At 54.9% G+C, this 14,882-nt stretch overlaps 1 protein-coding gene across 1 annotated transcript in view; it reads left to right on the top strand.

Annotated features, from left to right (window-relative positions):
• The window catches only part of LOC111161403 (spectrin beta, non-erythrocytic 4), a 68,708-nt gene that overhangs the window by 24,051 nt on the left and 29,775 nt on the right, over positions 1-14,882 (top strand). The window contains exons 13-17 of the mRNA XM_022525019.1: positions 931-1,879; positions 3,097-3,234; positions 6,501-7,251; positions 8,678-8,880; positions 12,545-12,635. Of these exons, the coding sequence (XP_022380727.1) occupies positions 931-1,879; positions 3,097-3,234; positions 6,501-7,251; positions 8,678-8,880; positions 12,545-12,635 (2,132 nt within the window). The remainder of the gene's footprint in view (positions 1-930; positions 1,880-3,096; positions 3,235-6,500; positions 7,252-8,677; positions 8,881-12,544; positions 12,636-14,882) is intronic.

Below are 14,882 nucleotides of genomic sequence, written 5' to 3' on the forward strand. Positions count from 1 at the left end.
TTACCTCCTGACCCAGAGTTCACACACACGCATGCACACACAGGCAAAAAGGTTTTGTGAAACAATGCTTCACCTTGTCCTGTGTGTGACATCCTGATATTTTCTATCCATTCTATTCTATTCCATTAAAGGAATGCTGCCTATGAGCCATTAAGTTAATTTCACAATTCTCTCATCACAAACCAGAGGTGTGGGAGGAAGGCAAACTATTTGGAGAAAAAAGGGAGTTCAGGTCATCCTTGGAGTTAAGAGATAAGGCAACAGAGGATGAGAGGGGGAACCCAGAAGGTGGTTTAAGAACAGAGACGTTTCCAATTGCCTGGCTGGCTCAGAGGGTCAAGCATGCAACTCTTGATCTCCAGGTTGTAAGTTCAAGCCCCATGTTGGGTGTAGAGATTACTTAAAACAAAAATAAAAAGAATAGAGATGTCTCATTTGGTCCAGTCCTGAAGGAAACATAATTTACCCTAAAACATACAGATTCTAGGATTCTCTGAATCTCAGTTTCCACCCATCATTCAATCAGTAATAAGTCACCATTTTAATTAGGTACTGCTCTGGGCTCCACCCAGTGCTGGGCAATGGTGGGGACACAGTGTGACGGAGACAGCCTCGGGCCCTGCCCTCATGGGGCTCCCAGTCCTGTGAGGGTAACATACAGGCAATGATAGACCACAGGGGTCAGTGCCAGGATGCACGTGGGGGGTAGGCACAGGCAGAGGGGTCAGGTCTGGGATAGGGGAAGCAGAGAAGCCTCGGGGAATCGGAGAAGGCGCCTGCTCCAAAGAGCGTGTCCCGAAAGACTGCTTGGGGGAGGGGACGCGCACCCTGGCACCTGATGAACCCTGTCTGGACAAGGACAGGGCAGGTGGCTCTCGGGCGCCCCCTGGCCCGTGCGTAACCGGTGATCCTCACCTTCTCCCGGCCCAGGCTACCAGCCCTGCGACCCGCAGGTCATCTGCAACCGCGTGAACCACGTGCATGGCTGTCTGGCGGAGCTGCGGGACCAGGCGGCGCGACGGCGCGCGGAGCTAGAGGCCTCGCGGAGCCTGTGGGCGCTGCTGCAGGAGCTGGAGGAGGCGGAGAGCTGGGCCCGCGACAAGGAGCGCCTCCTCGAGGCAGCGGGCTGCGGTGGCGGCGGCGGGGCAGCGGGCGCGGGGGGCACGGCGGGCGGCGCGCACGACCTGTCCAGCACCGCGCGCCTCCTAGCACAGCACAAGATTCTGCAGGGCGAGCTAGGCGGGCGGCGGGCGCTGCTGCAGCAGGCCCTGCGGCGCGGCGAGGAGCTGGCTGCTGCTGGCGGCCCCGTGGGCCGGGGCGCCGAGACGGTGCATCTGGCGGGCCTGGCGGAGCGCGCGGCGAGCGCCCGGCGGCGCTGGCAGCGGCTGGAAGAGGCGGCGGCGCGGCGCGAGCGGCGGCTGCAGGAGGCGCGGGCACTGCACCAGTTCGGCGCTGACCTTGACGGGCTCCTGGACTGGCTTCGCGACGCCTACCGCCTCGCAGCCGCGGGCGACTTCGGCCACGACGAGGCGTCCAGTCGCCGCCTGGCCCGTCAGCACCGCGCGCTCACTGGGGAGGTGGAGGCGCATCGCGGGCCCGTAGGCGGCCTGCGGCGTCAGTTGGCGACCCTGGGGGGCGCCAGCGGCGCCGGGCCGCTGGTGGTGGCACTGCAGGTGCGCGTGGTGGAGGCGGAGCAGTTGTTCGCCGAGGTGACCGAGGTGGCCGCGCTGCGGCGCCAGTGGCTGCGGGACGCCCTGGCCGTCTACCGCATGTTTGGCGAAGTGCACGCGTGCGAGCTGTGGATCGGGGAGAAGGAGCAATGGCTGCTGGCCATGCGCGTGCCCGATTCGCTCGACGACGTCGAAGTGGTGCAGCACCGGTGAGCACGCCCTCGTGGGACTTTGCGAGAGGGGGCCCCTTCCTCGGTTCACGCAGTCTTGCCTTCCTTGGTTCAGCAGTTCTCACTTCCGCTCAGCTGGGGGTTCCAGGGGAAGGATGGTAGTCCCCACCTCGCGGGTGACATGTAATGAGTACTTGTAGGACACTTCGCAAATGCTAGGGTGCAGGGAGCATTTCCGGGGCGTTTGCTATTATTATGAGGCTTATATTCACCTGACGGGAAGTTAACTGAAGCTTCTCCGGAGACACCCCAGCCTGGCCCCTCCCCTGGGACTGCCACAATTCCTGCATAGTTGTCACCTCCCTAGCTCATGAAGTAGCTCAACCCTGTCACCTTCTCTTCCATCATTACCCTGCTTGATGTTTCTTCATAGCACTTAGCCACCCCTTGATACTTGATATGTGACTTACTGACTCCTCTGTGGCTGACTTAGTAAATGAGAAATTAGTGGTAGATCCCTTTTATTCATCCATTCATTCGTTCACTTGATACTTACTGAGCTGTCGCTGTGTTCTAGGTCTTGTGCTGGCCATCACTGACACAGAGGCCTGGTCCCTATCCTTATTGTGCCCGCAATTATCCAAGCCACAGTTTTGGGCACTGTTTTAAAAGGGGGAGGGCTATGCTCAGCTTTAAAAAGATCTCCCCGGGTGCCACGTAGAGGGTGTGTTGGAGCAGTTGAGAATGGTGGCTGGGAGCCCAAAAAGGGGCCTCAGGTGGGGCCCCGGGTGGGAGGGGACAGGACTGGACCAGGCGAGGAGGCCAAGTGGAGAGGCCATGGGGGTGAAGAGTTTGGGGAGGGCCATTGTCCAAAACAGGACCCAGAGCTGTGGCCTCGGGGATGGTGGGGCTGCCCCTGAGATGGGGACCCAGGGGAAAACCAAATTTGGGGGAAGGTACTGATGCTGGTTTGAGTCACAGTGGCTGGGAGGAGCCCCGTGGAGGAGTCCGGCAGCTTTGAGGTTGCAGACATATTCCAAAGGAACGAAGTTGAGGCTGCAGAGAGAGATGTGGGGGTCATGAGACCAGGGTCATGAGAACTGAGACTGTGCAGATGGATGGGATGGCCCAGGCAAGGTGGGAAGGAAAGCTAAGGGAGTTAGCTAAGAGTTAGAAGGAAATGCAGAAGAAGGCCAAGAAGTGGGCAGGTCCCCGGGGTCCAGGCCTACCTGAGCAGGACCATCTTCCTCCTACAGATTTGAGAGTCTGGACCAGGAGATGAACAGTCTGATGGGCCGTGTCCTGGATGTGAACCACACAGTCCAGGAGCTGGTGGAAGGAGGCCACCCCAGTTCAGATGAGGTGCGCTCCTGCCAGGACCACCTTAACAGCAGGTAGGCGGGGCCTGGGGTCTCACACCAGTCCTTACCTGTTCTTTCCATCATTCTTTTCCTCATTTACTCAACTGTCAGAAATCAAGAATGTGCAATTTCGACTCCCTGAGGTGGTAATGACTACCTAGGAAATCAGCAAAATCTTGGGGGAACATGGTAATACCCGGTGTTAGTGATGATGTGATAAAATGAGGATATAATATGTTTTAGTGGGTTATTAGTTTACTTGTATAGAAACGACTCACTGAGGATCTACTCTCTGCCAGGAATTTTTCTAAGCACTTCATGTGCCTGGTTTTATCTTCCAATATCCCAATTTCCATAGTAAAGTTTCCAGCATTCAGAACTCTTTAAAAATGGTAACGAAGTAGTATCTTTCTCTCTAGAACACTAACCAGCTTCCAACGTGGGTAGGGTTCTTAGATGAAGACACCGATCCAGGGAGGTGAAATCCGTAACCTGATTACTCAAGCCGATAAGCAGGAGTGAAACCTGCGATGCATTTTGAGAACTGCTGCTCAGCGACCTGCGATGACAGGTCTGTCTGAATCCGCAGCCAGGCTCTTGAGCACTTAGACTGAGTCTTCTCAGCAACCCTATGGGGCACAAATTGCCCCATGTTAGAGAGGGGGAAGCAGGGGCTCAGAGATGTGAAGACACTGGCCTGATGTCACACAGCAAATTACAGGCTCAAGCCGGGATGTGAAGTTGAATTTGTCTGACTCCAAAGACTATTTTTAACTACTGTGCTGTAACATTCCAGTAACCAGGGATTTTAAAACCTCTCTACTCTTGGCAATCTCAAAGCATCAGGGCCTTAAATGATAATAACAATAACGATTTGCTGCTTAGTAAAGGTATAGGCCAAGTGCTTTAGCCACATATCATTAAACACTCACTGAAATGGACATTATCCCCATTTTCCAGATGAGGAAAGTGTGGATCAGAAGGAAATAATTTGCCCAAGGTCACATGGTGAATCTGGCCAAAGCAGAGCTTGAACTTGGGTCCTTTTTTTTCCTTTTTTTAAGATTTTATTTATTTATTTATTTGTTAGAGAGAGAGCGCGCGTGAGTGCGCACACACACAAGCAGGCAGAGTGGCAGGCAGAGGCAGAGAAGCAGGCTCCCTGCTGAGCAAGGAGCCCGATGCGGGACTTGATCTCAGGACGCTGGGATCATGACCTGAGCTGAAGGCAGTGGCTCAACTGACTGAGCCACCCAGGCGTCCCTTCTTTTTCTTTTTTTAAAAATATTTTATTTATTTATTTGACAGACAAGAGATCACAAGTAGGCAGAGAGGCAGGCAGAGAGAGGGGGGAAGCAGGCTCCCTGCTGAGCAGAGAGCCTGATGCGGGGCTCGATCCCAGGACCCTGAGATCATGACCCGAGCCAAAGGCAGAGGCTTAACCCACTGAGCCATGTAAGCGCCCCTCTTTTCTTTTTTTTTTAAGAGAGAGAGAGCACGAGACAGGGTGGAGGGAGAGAGAGAATCGTAAGCAGGCTCCGTCCCTAGCACAGAGCCCAATGCGGGGCTCAGTCCATCACCCTGAGACCATGACCTGAGCCAAAATCAAGAGTCAGACACTTAACCATTTGAACCACCCAGGCGCCCCTGAACTTGGGTTCTTCTGATTTCAGAGTCCTGATCTCTGCCCTGTGGCATGTCCATTCTGGAGGGGACAGAGAGACAGTGAACAAATAAACTAATAAATGAACAAGATCCTTAGAGAATTCTTGTGACCTGATAGAACATAACCAGGGGCCTGGAGGTGATTTTAGATCTTGTGGTCAGCCATGACATTTTGAGCAGGGCCCTCAAAGGGGATGAGAAGGAGCCAGCCACACACAGGAAGGGACTGGAGGGTACAGAGCATTTCAGGCAGGGAGCACAGCTGAGGCAGAAAAGAGTTTGATATGCTCCCCCAAATTGTGGTTGCACAAGTAGAGCACAAGTCCTGTTTGACCCACTTCATATATCATAATTCATTGGACTCTCACAACACCCATGAGGTAGGTGCTGTGCTATGATTGCGTCCATTTTACTGATAGGGAAACTGAGGCATAGGGAGGATTACTTACCAAAGGGCAGACAGGTCAGCTTTGACTCCAGGCAGTCCAGCTTGGACCACACACAGCCTATGAAGGGGAACTGAGAACCAGAGAAGTATCATCACTTGCCCGAGGGCACAGAGCAATACATAATTTTTCCCCCATTAACTTATTTTGCTATAGAATACATTTGCCCTTCCACGGTTTGATCCTCAGCCCCTGGCTCATGGGACATGCTCATTTTCTATTTGCTGGACCTAGTATCGTATCTGATGTTGTAAGCCAGCACGTCTTACACTCTGGGCTCAACATCCCTCTTAAACACTGTTAGGAACCCCAAAGAGCTTGTTTTTGTGGGTTGTATCTATCAATATTTACTATGTTGTAAACTGATACTGAGAAATGTAAAACTATTAAGTCATTTTAAAATCACAATCATGGGGCGCCTGGGTGGCTCAGTGGTTAAGCATCTGCCTTCAGCTCAGGTCATGATCCCAGGGTCCTGGGATCAAGTCTGGCATTGGGCTCCCTGATCAGCGGAGAGCCTGCTTCTTCCTTTCCCATTTCCCCTGCTTGTGTTTCCTCTCTCGCTGTCGCTCTCCGTCAAATAAATAAAATCTTTTTTAAAAAATCACAATCATATGCCTGGCTAGATAAGATTTAATAAACATATGCCTTCCTGAAAAAAAAATAGAAATAAAAAAATAAAATCACAATCATAAACCCAAGATGTTAATGTCACTAATGTTTTTGGTGTGTTTTTTTTAAATGAAAAATAACTACTTTTCAACACAAAAAATATAGTGAGAAGAGTGGCTTTGTGTTGCATTTTTGCAGATCTCTTTGCTCTCTGGTTGAGAAGGCAGCTGAGCTCTGGGGTGTGCTCCTGCGTTCATTCCTGGCCATGCTACCTCTGAGAATTACACTGGACTCTGGGGACAGAATAGGAGAGAAAAGGCAAATAGCATCTTAGCACTATTATAAAGATGGTTTTGACCTCGCTCAGATTACATTTTGAGAACTGCTGCTCTAAGCAAGTGTGCCTTGTAGGGTTTTATTTTACACAGGCAGAAGTCGAGGCTCTGCGAGATAAAGTGACTTTCCAAAGTCACACAGTGGCCCGGTTCTATCCCAGGTCCGTGGGTCCCCCAGGCCCGGGAGGAGTCCCCGTCCTCCTCAAGCCGCCCTTCTTACCCTCCTCCCCGCCCCGGGCAGGTGGAACCGCATCGTGGAGCTGGTGGAACAGCGCAAAGAGGAAATGAGCGCCGTACTGCTGGTGGAGAACCACGTGTTGGAGGTGGCCGAAGTGCGCGCCCAGGTGCGCGAGAAGCGGAGGGCGGTGGAGAGCGCGCCCAGAGCGGGCGGCGCCCTGCAGTGGCGCCTGAGCGGCCTGGAGGCTGCCCTACAAGCGCTGGAGCCCCGCCAAGCGGCCCTCCAGGAGGAGGCCGCCCTGCTGGCCGTGCGCTTCCCGGCTCAGGCGGCGCGGCTGCACCAGGGTGCGGAAGAACTGGGCGCTGAGTGGGGAGCGCTGGCCAGCGCGGCTCAGGCGTGCGGCGAGGCGGTGGCCGCGGCTGGGCGCCTGCAGCGCTTCCTGCACGACCTGGACGCTTTCTTGGACTGGCTGGTGCGCGCCCAGGAGGCGGCGGGCGGCGTCGAGGGGCCCCTGCCGGGCAGCCTGGAAGAGGCGGATGCGCTGCTGGCTCGCCACGCTGCGCTCAAGGAGGAAGTGGACCAGCGCGAGGAGGACTACGCGCGCATCGTGGCAGCCAGCGAGGCCCTGCTGGCGGCGGATGGCGCCGAGCTGGGCCCGGGCCTGGCGCTCGACGAGTGGCTCCCACACCTGGAACTTGGCTGGCACAAGCTGCTCGGCTTGTGGGAGGCACGCAGGGAGGCCCTGGTGCAGGCACACGTCTACCAGCTCTTTCTGCGCGACCTGCGCCAGGCTTGCGCGGTGCTCCACAACCAGGTGGCCGCCTCGGGGTTCGCGCGGTGGGGGCTTGAGGCCGCGGGGGGTCGCAGCGACAGGGAGATGTACGGAGCGGTGTTTGCAGTGGTCATCGGGTTCGTGGCTCCGAGGTCCGCGGGCATGGGGAGGGTATCTGGGACGGATGGCTGGTTTGTGGATCAGCCAGTGTGAACACGTGCGGGCGTGTGCGTAACAGGATTTGAGGATTATGATGGGCAGACTGGTGTGTTATCCCAGGCGGCTGGCTGACAGTTTGTGGACTATCCCAAGTGAGTAAAGCACTTGGATACACAGTGCAGTGACTTCCCTGGGTTTGTGAATTGTCTGGAAGGAAATAAGATCGCCAGGTTGATTGGTGATGGTTAAAGGACTTCAAAGATCTTGGGGTGGATGATGGAGAATCAAGATTATGGAAATAGGTAATTCAGGCTCAGAGGTTATCCGTATTAGCAGTTGATTGTGGATTATGTGGTTGTGGGTGCCCAAATGAGCAGATAATCTTACCTTTGGGGAAAGCAATTTGCATGCTTTCTGCAGAGGGGAACCAACTGTGTATGGTTTAAGAAATCAAGCAAGGTGCTGTGGGTATCTGGGAACAGCTGATCTGGCTGGAGGTCATTCTGGGATGGGAAGCAAGTTTGAGGATTTGGACAAGGTAGAACATCCTGTTCTCAGATTGTCCAAGAGTACCCACAAGCTTTAGACATCATTTTAGAAAGGGTGACCACCTATGCTGGTTATCTCAGAGAAAGCTCACCCAGTTTGAGGATTATCTGGGGGGGCAGACAGGGAGCCCCTGGAATTCTTAGGCTACTGAATATGGGAGCGGAGGGGGCCTTAAGAGAACCTCTCTGAACCCCCTCTTTTACCAGTTAGAAAACTAACCTCTGAGAGGGAAAAAACTTCCTTGAGGTCACCCAGCACCCAGTTCAGACTTCATGGATTAACTAAATCTTTACCGAATGCTTCCTCTGTGCCAGGTACTAGTCTTAGGAAACAAAACACAAAATCCCACCTTCATACAGCTGGCCTTCTAGTGTGTGTGTGTGTGTGTGTGTGTGTAGCGGGGAGAAGAGGATGAACAAGTAAATGCATACAAACATAATATGTTAGGTGTACGCTATGAAAAATAATAAAGCAGGATGAGGGGATCTGGCTGGGGTGGAGGGTGGTATTTTGGGGAAGAAAGTGAAGGAGCCAAGCTGGGGGGATATCTGGAGGGAGGGACTGCCAGGCAGAGGGCCTGGCATGGGCAAAGGCCCGGAGGTGGGATCCTGTCTGGCAGGTTTGATGCTAGAGCACGGTGAGCAAGGTGGGGAAGACAGAGGGAGGTGGCACGCCAGGCTGGCAGCATCTCCCAAGTCCTGGAACTGAGCAGGGCTGACCTGAGCACCACCTCTCCCTCTCCCCCCTCCCCTCTCCCCAGGAGATGGCACTGTCGGGTCCAGAGCTCCCGGGCACCGTGGAGACAGTGGAGGAGGCGCTCAAGAGACACCGGGATTTTCTCACCACGATGGAGCTGAACCAGCAAAAGATGCAGGTGGCCGTGCAGGCGGCCGAGGGCCTCCTGAGACAGGGCAACGTCTACGGGGAGCAGGCCCAGGAGGCTGTGACCCGGCTGCTGGAGAAGTAGGTCCCTGGTTGGGGGCACAGGGGAGGGAGGGAGCAGTCAGGGCTCCTCACCTTTCCATCTGCATTTCCGCTTCTCTGCCCTCTCTCCAGTGTCCCTTTAATTCCATGCTGGCTTAGATTTGATGTAACTTGATGTTTTGTGAAAAGGTGACTAACTGGTGGTGGGAAACCCTTTTTGGGATATACAGGGAAGTTTTTCTGCCAAGCCGGCCCTCAGCCCCGCGTAGCTCGACAGGTGGTGAAAATGTGACCTTCTTTTCTTAGATGCCCACCCCCTGCTGTGCTGGTCCCCAGATCCAGCAGCTAAAGGCTAGACACAGGTTCTGTTCTAGCTTTCCAGATGGGATGCCGCGCCCTGGTGTGCTGGGTTTTCGGAAACGGTGACTGAGCTCCTCGGGCAGGCCCCAGAGGCCCTGTTCCCTTGGAAGCACACAGAGCGCGTGTGTTTCTGTGTCCCTTTCATGCCTCCTTCGCATGTTACAGCCACCATCTGTCTCACCACTGCCCTGTCTCTTGTCTGTCCTTGCACTAATTAGGCAAAGACATTTACTGAATAGCCACTGTGTGCCAGGCACTCTTCTAGGCTCCAAGCAAAACACTACTCCCTACTGGCCTCCCTGCCCAAATCCCAGCCCTCAAGTAGAGCCTCTCATAGGGCCTCTTTCAGGCTGATTTCTATCATCATCGCTGTTTCTGACTCTTGGGGTGAGTCAACGACGGCCCAGTGCCCCTCTTTCTGTCCTTCCATCCTGATGGAAAACATGCCTGGACTTTCCACCACCATCCACAGCCCGGAGACCCCAGCCCTTCCTCTGTCTGGGGCTTAGGGGTCCTTTTCCCCTAAATTCATCAAGGCTGGAATTTTCTAAGGGGAACTTTCATGGGGAGTCTGGTCCTGAGGGTGTAAACTTGTGAGCTGGGGTTCCCAGTGCCAGGCCTAGACCTGTCCTTCCTTTACCCCCCTTTTTTTAAATTAAGATTTAATTTATTTATTTGAGAGAGAGTGAGAAGGAAAAAGAGCATGAGCAGAGGGGAGGGACAGAGGGAGAAGCTGACTCCCTGCTGAGCAGGGAGCCCTGATGTGGGGCTCCATCCCAGGATCCCAGCATTATGACCTGAGCCTAAAGCAGATGCTTAACCCACTGAGCCCCCCAGGCGCCCTACCCCACATTTCTTGAGTACCTGCTGTATGCCAGGCTCTGCAGAATGAAGAGGTGAAGCCTGGAGGACTGCTCATTCTGTGATTCCTCTTCCTTCCTTCCTTTCCTGTCATTAATTGCTCCTTTCATTCTATTATTTATTCAGCTAATTAAACAGGTACTGAGTCCATACCCTGTTCCAGGCCCTGTGGGGGCCAATTCTGGGCATGCAGCAGTGACCAGGACAGCACACGATTCCTGCCCTCACAGAGCTCACATGCTGTCTGACAAGGACGGCCTGGAATGGTCAGGACTGGGATGGAAGAAATACAGAGGGTTGTGGGAGGCCCGAGGGGGCCATCTGCCCTAAGCTTGTGCTGGGTGAGGCTGGGAACATAGCAGGAACAGAGACAGTCCCAATCCCTGCCCCCTTCACTCCCAGGCCGCCGTTTGTCTGTCTAGAGACAGGTTTCCTACCCTCTGGAAGTCAAAAAACATCCATTCGCTGGAGGCTGCGGCTCAGATGCTAGTCCCAGCGCTACCCCTCAACCCTGGAGATTGAGGGCCAGTCACTTAGTCCCTCCACATGTCTCCCCGACCTGGAACCTGGCCCCTTCCTGTGTGTGCCCTACTCTCTTCCCTTTCTCCAGCAGTCTAGGGGCTCAGTTAGGGGAACTGACTTACCCAAGGTCACAGCCAGGAAGTGACCCAGCCTGGATATGAAGGATGTGACCACTGTTGTTTTCTTGTCCTCCATCCTCCCGGAAAAGAGGGATTTTCCTCATTCCTAGAACTGATGCTTGCAAGATGGCTGGTAAAGACCTGGAGGGAATTATGTCAGTTCAATTTCAGAGGCATTTCCTATTTCCTGGCTCCTGAGCTGAGTCTGGGCAGAAGGGAATTAGTATTTTGCTTGTTTGTCTCTGGTTTGTCCTGTTCCTCCTTCCAGCTGTGCCCCTGGTGTTTGGTGACCTCTCTCCCTCTTTGCCTCCATTTATCTGTATATCTCTGTGTCTCCATTTCCTTCCGTGCCTCTCCCTGTTTTTCTCTCCCTCCATCTGCCTCTTTCAGACTCTGTGCTCTCTTCTGCTCTTTTCTCTGTCTTTCCAAACACTTTGCCTTAGCTTCTGTCATCTCTCTTTCCCTCTGCCTTATGTCTCATTCATTCATTCATTCATTCATTCGTTTGTTCATTCAAGAAATGTAAACTGAGCACCTGATGTGTGCAAGGCTCTTTATCTAGGCATTGAGGATACATCTGTGACCAAAACAGACAGAGATTCCTGCCCTGGTGGAATGGCATCCTAGTGGGGAAGACAGACAAGACAAATAAGTAATATATAGTAGCACTGCTAAGTGTGAGAGAGAAAATTAAAGAAGAAAAGAAAGCCATAAGTGTTGGAGAGCAATCAGGAGGGGCCTCACTAAGAAGGTGGTATTTAAGTAGATGATGGGAGGCGGGAAGAGCTTTCCCAGCTGTGGGAGCAGCCAGGGCCAAGGGCCTGAGGTGGGAATGGCTTGTTCAAGGCAAAGGAAAATGGGATGTCCCCAGCTCCCTCCACCAGGACTCTTGGGCACTTTGTACTGTGGGCAGGAGGCCAGGCTGCCTGGGGCTGCGGTCCTTGCTGGCTCCGGGGTGGCGGGGCTTGGGTCCAGCCGGGCCAGTTCACTCAGGCCAAAGGTCTGACCCTGCTTGCCAGTGCACCTGCCCACCCTCTTTGCCTGTGCCCCACTCTTTTCCCTTTCTCCAGCTCTGCTGTACCCTCCCGTCTGGCTAGCTGTGTTTTACCGGTATCATCTTGCCACCTCTCTGCCTTTTCCTCTCCCTGTTGTCCCTGCCCCGACTCTGTCACTTTCCCTCCGTCTGCCTTCTTCTCTCTCCTTGTTTACTGCTCTTGGTCTCTCTGTCTGTCTGGCACTACCCTGATGCACTTCTTTCTTATTGTTTTCTCTCCCTGGGTTTCCTTCTCTTTGTCTGTCTGGGGGTCTCTATCAATCACTTCCTCTTGAGGTCTGTTTCTCCCTGTCTCTGGTCTTGTGTCTGTGTGTTTATCTGTCTCTCTGCAGGCCTCTGCACCTCTCTCTCTCTCTCTCTCTCTCTCTCTGAGTCTGTCTCCCCCTCCTGTTCTCTTTTTTCTCTCTAGATGTCTCTTGATTTCTAAGTTACTGTCTCTTGGTATCGCTACTCTGCAAATCTCTTATCTCTCTGGGCTTGTGTCTCTGTCACTCTTTCTCAGTGTCTGTATTTCTTTCCAGGTCTCTGTCTGTCTCTCCCATTCTCTCTCTCCCTCTCTCTTGCTCTCTCTGTCTCCCTCTGCCCCTCTCTGGCTCATCCCTGGCTCTGCCCTCACCAATGTGTCTTTCCCTATCCCCCCATCCCCACCTTACTTTTTCCTCTTTCTCACAGTTACATATGCCCCCGGTTCCTAGCCCTGACAAGCCCAATGCCCGCACAGTCCTCCACCAGTGTCCCCCCACCCCCACCCCCAGGCTTGCCCCAGCCCCTCTCTCCCCATCCCCAGGAGCCAAGAAAACCAACTACGGGCCCAGCAATGGATGCAGAAGCTACACGACCAACTTGGGCTGCAGCATTTCCTCCGAGACTGCCATGAGGTAGGACCTCCAGCTGTGCGGGGCCAATGACTTCTTTCCTAGGGAGGGAAGTGCTCCAGAGCTGAGGCTCCTGGGGCGGGGACGCCCCGTCTAAGTGGGTCGTGGAGTGATGTTCATTTGGAGCCGCTAGGAGGCGCACGGGTTCCAGCCTCAGTGCGCAAGCTCCGCAACCCCCGCCTCCTGTCTCGCCGCGGGAAGAGGGAGGGGCCCTGGGCGCCCCTAGCAACGGCGTACGTTCACGCCTACGCGTCCGCGGGAACGTGCGGTGATCTCACCTTTCTCTCAGGAGATTTGTGAGAACCTCCTTGCTGGGGAGAGTATTGAGAGACGGGCAGGGTCGGCGTGGGTAGACCAGCTGCCCAGAGCGCAACTTCGGTTAGAGACGGTCCAGAAACAAGCCTTCACCCCTTTAAAAGTGTCTAGGAATCAAGCTTTACCCCTTTAGAGATGACCTACACATCTGGAAGGATCTCCCCAAATCCTGAGATGGCTCAGGATTTCTTCCCCATTAGAGACGGTTCAGGAGGCATGCTACCCCCCCCCCCCCCACCTTTCCCCTGCATTCCATAGAAACTGTTCTGGACCACATAAAAGAACGTCCCATTAGAGATGGCCCAGGGAACATTTTCGTAACCCCCAGAGATGATCCCGGCCTCATCCGTCTACCCAGGATCATCACCACCCCCCTTCATAACGATCCAGTGCCTAAGTTTCCCCCAAAGATGGCTCAGAAACAGGCTCCAATTCTTCCTATTAAAGATAGTTTGACACCCTCCATGGTGACCCGCCACAGGAAATGGTTCTCTCCACATATGAAATGGACAAGGGCCACCATACCGCCCACCTCCACATAACTCAAGCCCATTAGGTCTGGGACTCAAGCCCATTAGAGATAGGCCTAGGAACACCCTGTCTCCCTCCTTCCCAAGGAGATTATTCTGGCAGTCCCATTTTATAAGTCCATCTGGCAGAACATCTTATGAAATGTTCTAGGACCCCTCCCATATCCGGTATCTATATTCCTGAGATAGCCAGGAATCTGAGTCCCTTCTCATTAGAGATGGTTTAGGAGTCCACCCCATCCCGTACTTCACAAAGCTGAGGTAGCCCAGGTCCCAGGGTCCCCCTCCCTCCTGCCCTTCCATTAGGTCCAGGAGCTCCTTCTCCCTCCTATGAGATTTTTCTGGACCAAGTAGCAATAATGGCGCAGAACCACCCCCCACCCCCCATGCTTTAGGGAGGTGCTGAATCCTCCTTCACTACCCGCGCCCCCCCCCCCGCCCCCGCCCCCGCCCCCGCCCCGCCAGCTGAGGCCGGGCAAGGAGGCGGGCACGGAGGCAGGCAGGGGGCGCGCGCGGGCGGGCGCGCTGCCGCGGCGCGGGGGCGGGGGCGGGGGCGGGGGCGCGCGTCCGCGAGAGTCTCAGCGGTCGCCACCGCTGCTGCCACCGCCGTCGCAGTGGAGGGGCGAGAGCCCGCCCGCCGCAGGGACGCTCCGCCAACGCCGCCGCCACTTCAGGTCCCCGGGGCGCCCAGAGGAGGGGGCTGACGCGCGTCCCCGCCGAGGCATGCGGGGGAGGGGGCTCGAGCGCGTGCTCGCCCGCTGAGGCCGCGGAAAGGAGGGGCGCGGACGGCGCGGGGGTGGGCCGGACCTGCGCAGGGACCCCAGCCCTGGGGAGGGGCTGCGAAGCTGGGAGCTGTCCGCGGTGCTGGTGCGGGCGGGACTGAGGGGACAGGTCCCAGGGGAGGGAAGCGGAAAAGGGGGACTTCTGAGGCTACTCCGGAGGTAGTCTGGATTTGCCAGGGGGTTTGGGGAGGTCTCATCCTCTCTAGGGCGCTCTCCTCTGGGTAACTGGGAATATGATTTTTTGCCCCGGGGCTGGGGGCTCTCAACCTTTTGAGGGATATCTTTCTTGGTTCTTGCGCGATCTGTATTAGCTTTAAATGATGGGAGCGAATCACTTTTGCGGGGGTCGGCTTTGGGCGGTGAGGGACTTGGATATGTTCTGGGTTCGGAGGCTCTGATTTTGAGGGCTGTTTCCTTGGTTGTTCAGGACTCTAGCTTTGCCCTCGGTGATGGGGGTCAGTCACTTTGGGGGTACTTTACCTTGATGACGAAGTACCGTCTCCTTTACGGGCTTTGCCTTCACTGTGCGCTGTGGCTGCCATTGGCGAGCTCTTTCCTGTATGTCAGAAACCTGTGAATTGAGTTGGAGGGTTTAGCATTTGACTTGGCTCTTGTGTGTCTGT

The sequence above is a fragment of the Enhydra lutris genome, unplaced genomic scaffold (assembly GCF_002288905.1).
Source record: "Enhydra lutris kenyoni isolate GAN:26980312 unplaced genomic scaffold, ASM228890v2 scaffoldscaffold85, whole genome shotgun sequence".
NCBI classification, from domain to species: domain Eukaryota; kingdom Metazoa; phylum Chordata; class Mammalia; order Carnivora; family Mustelidae; genus Enhydra; species Enhydra lutris.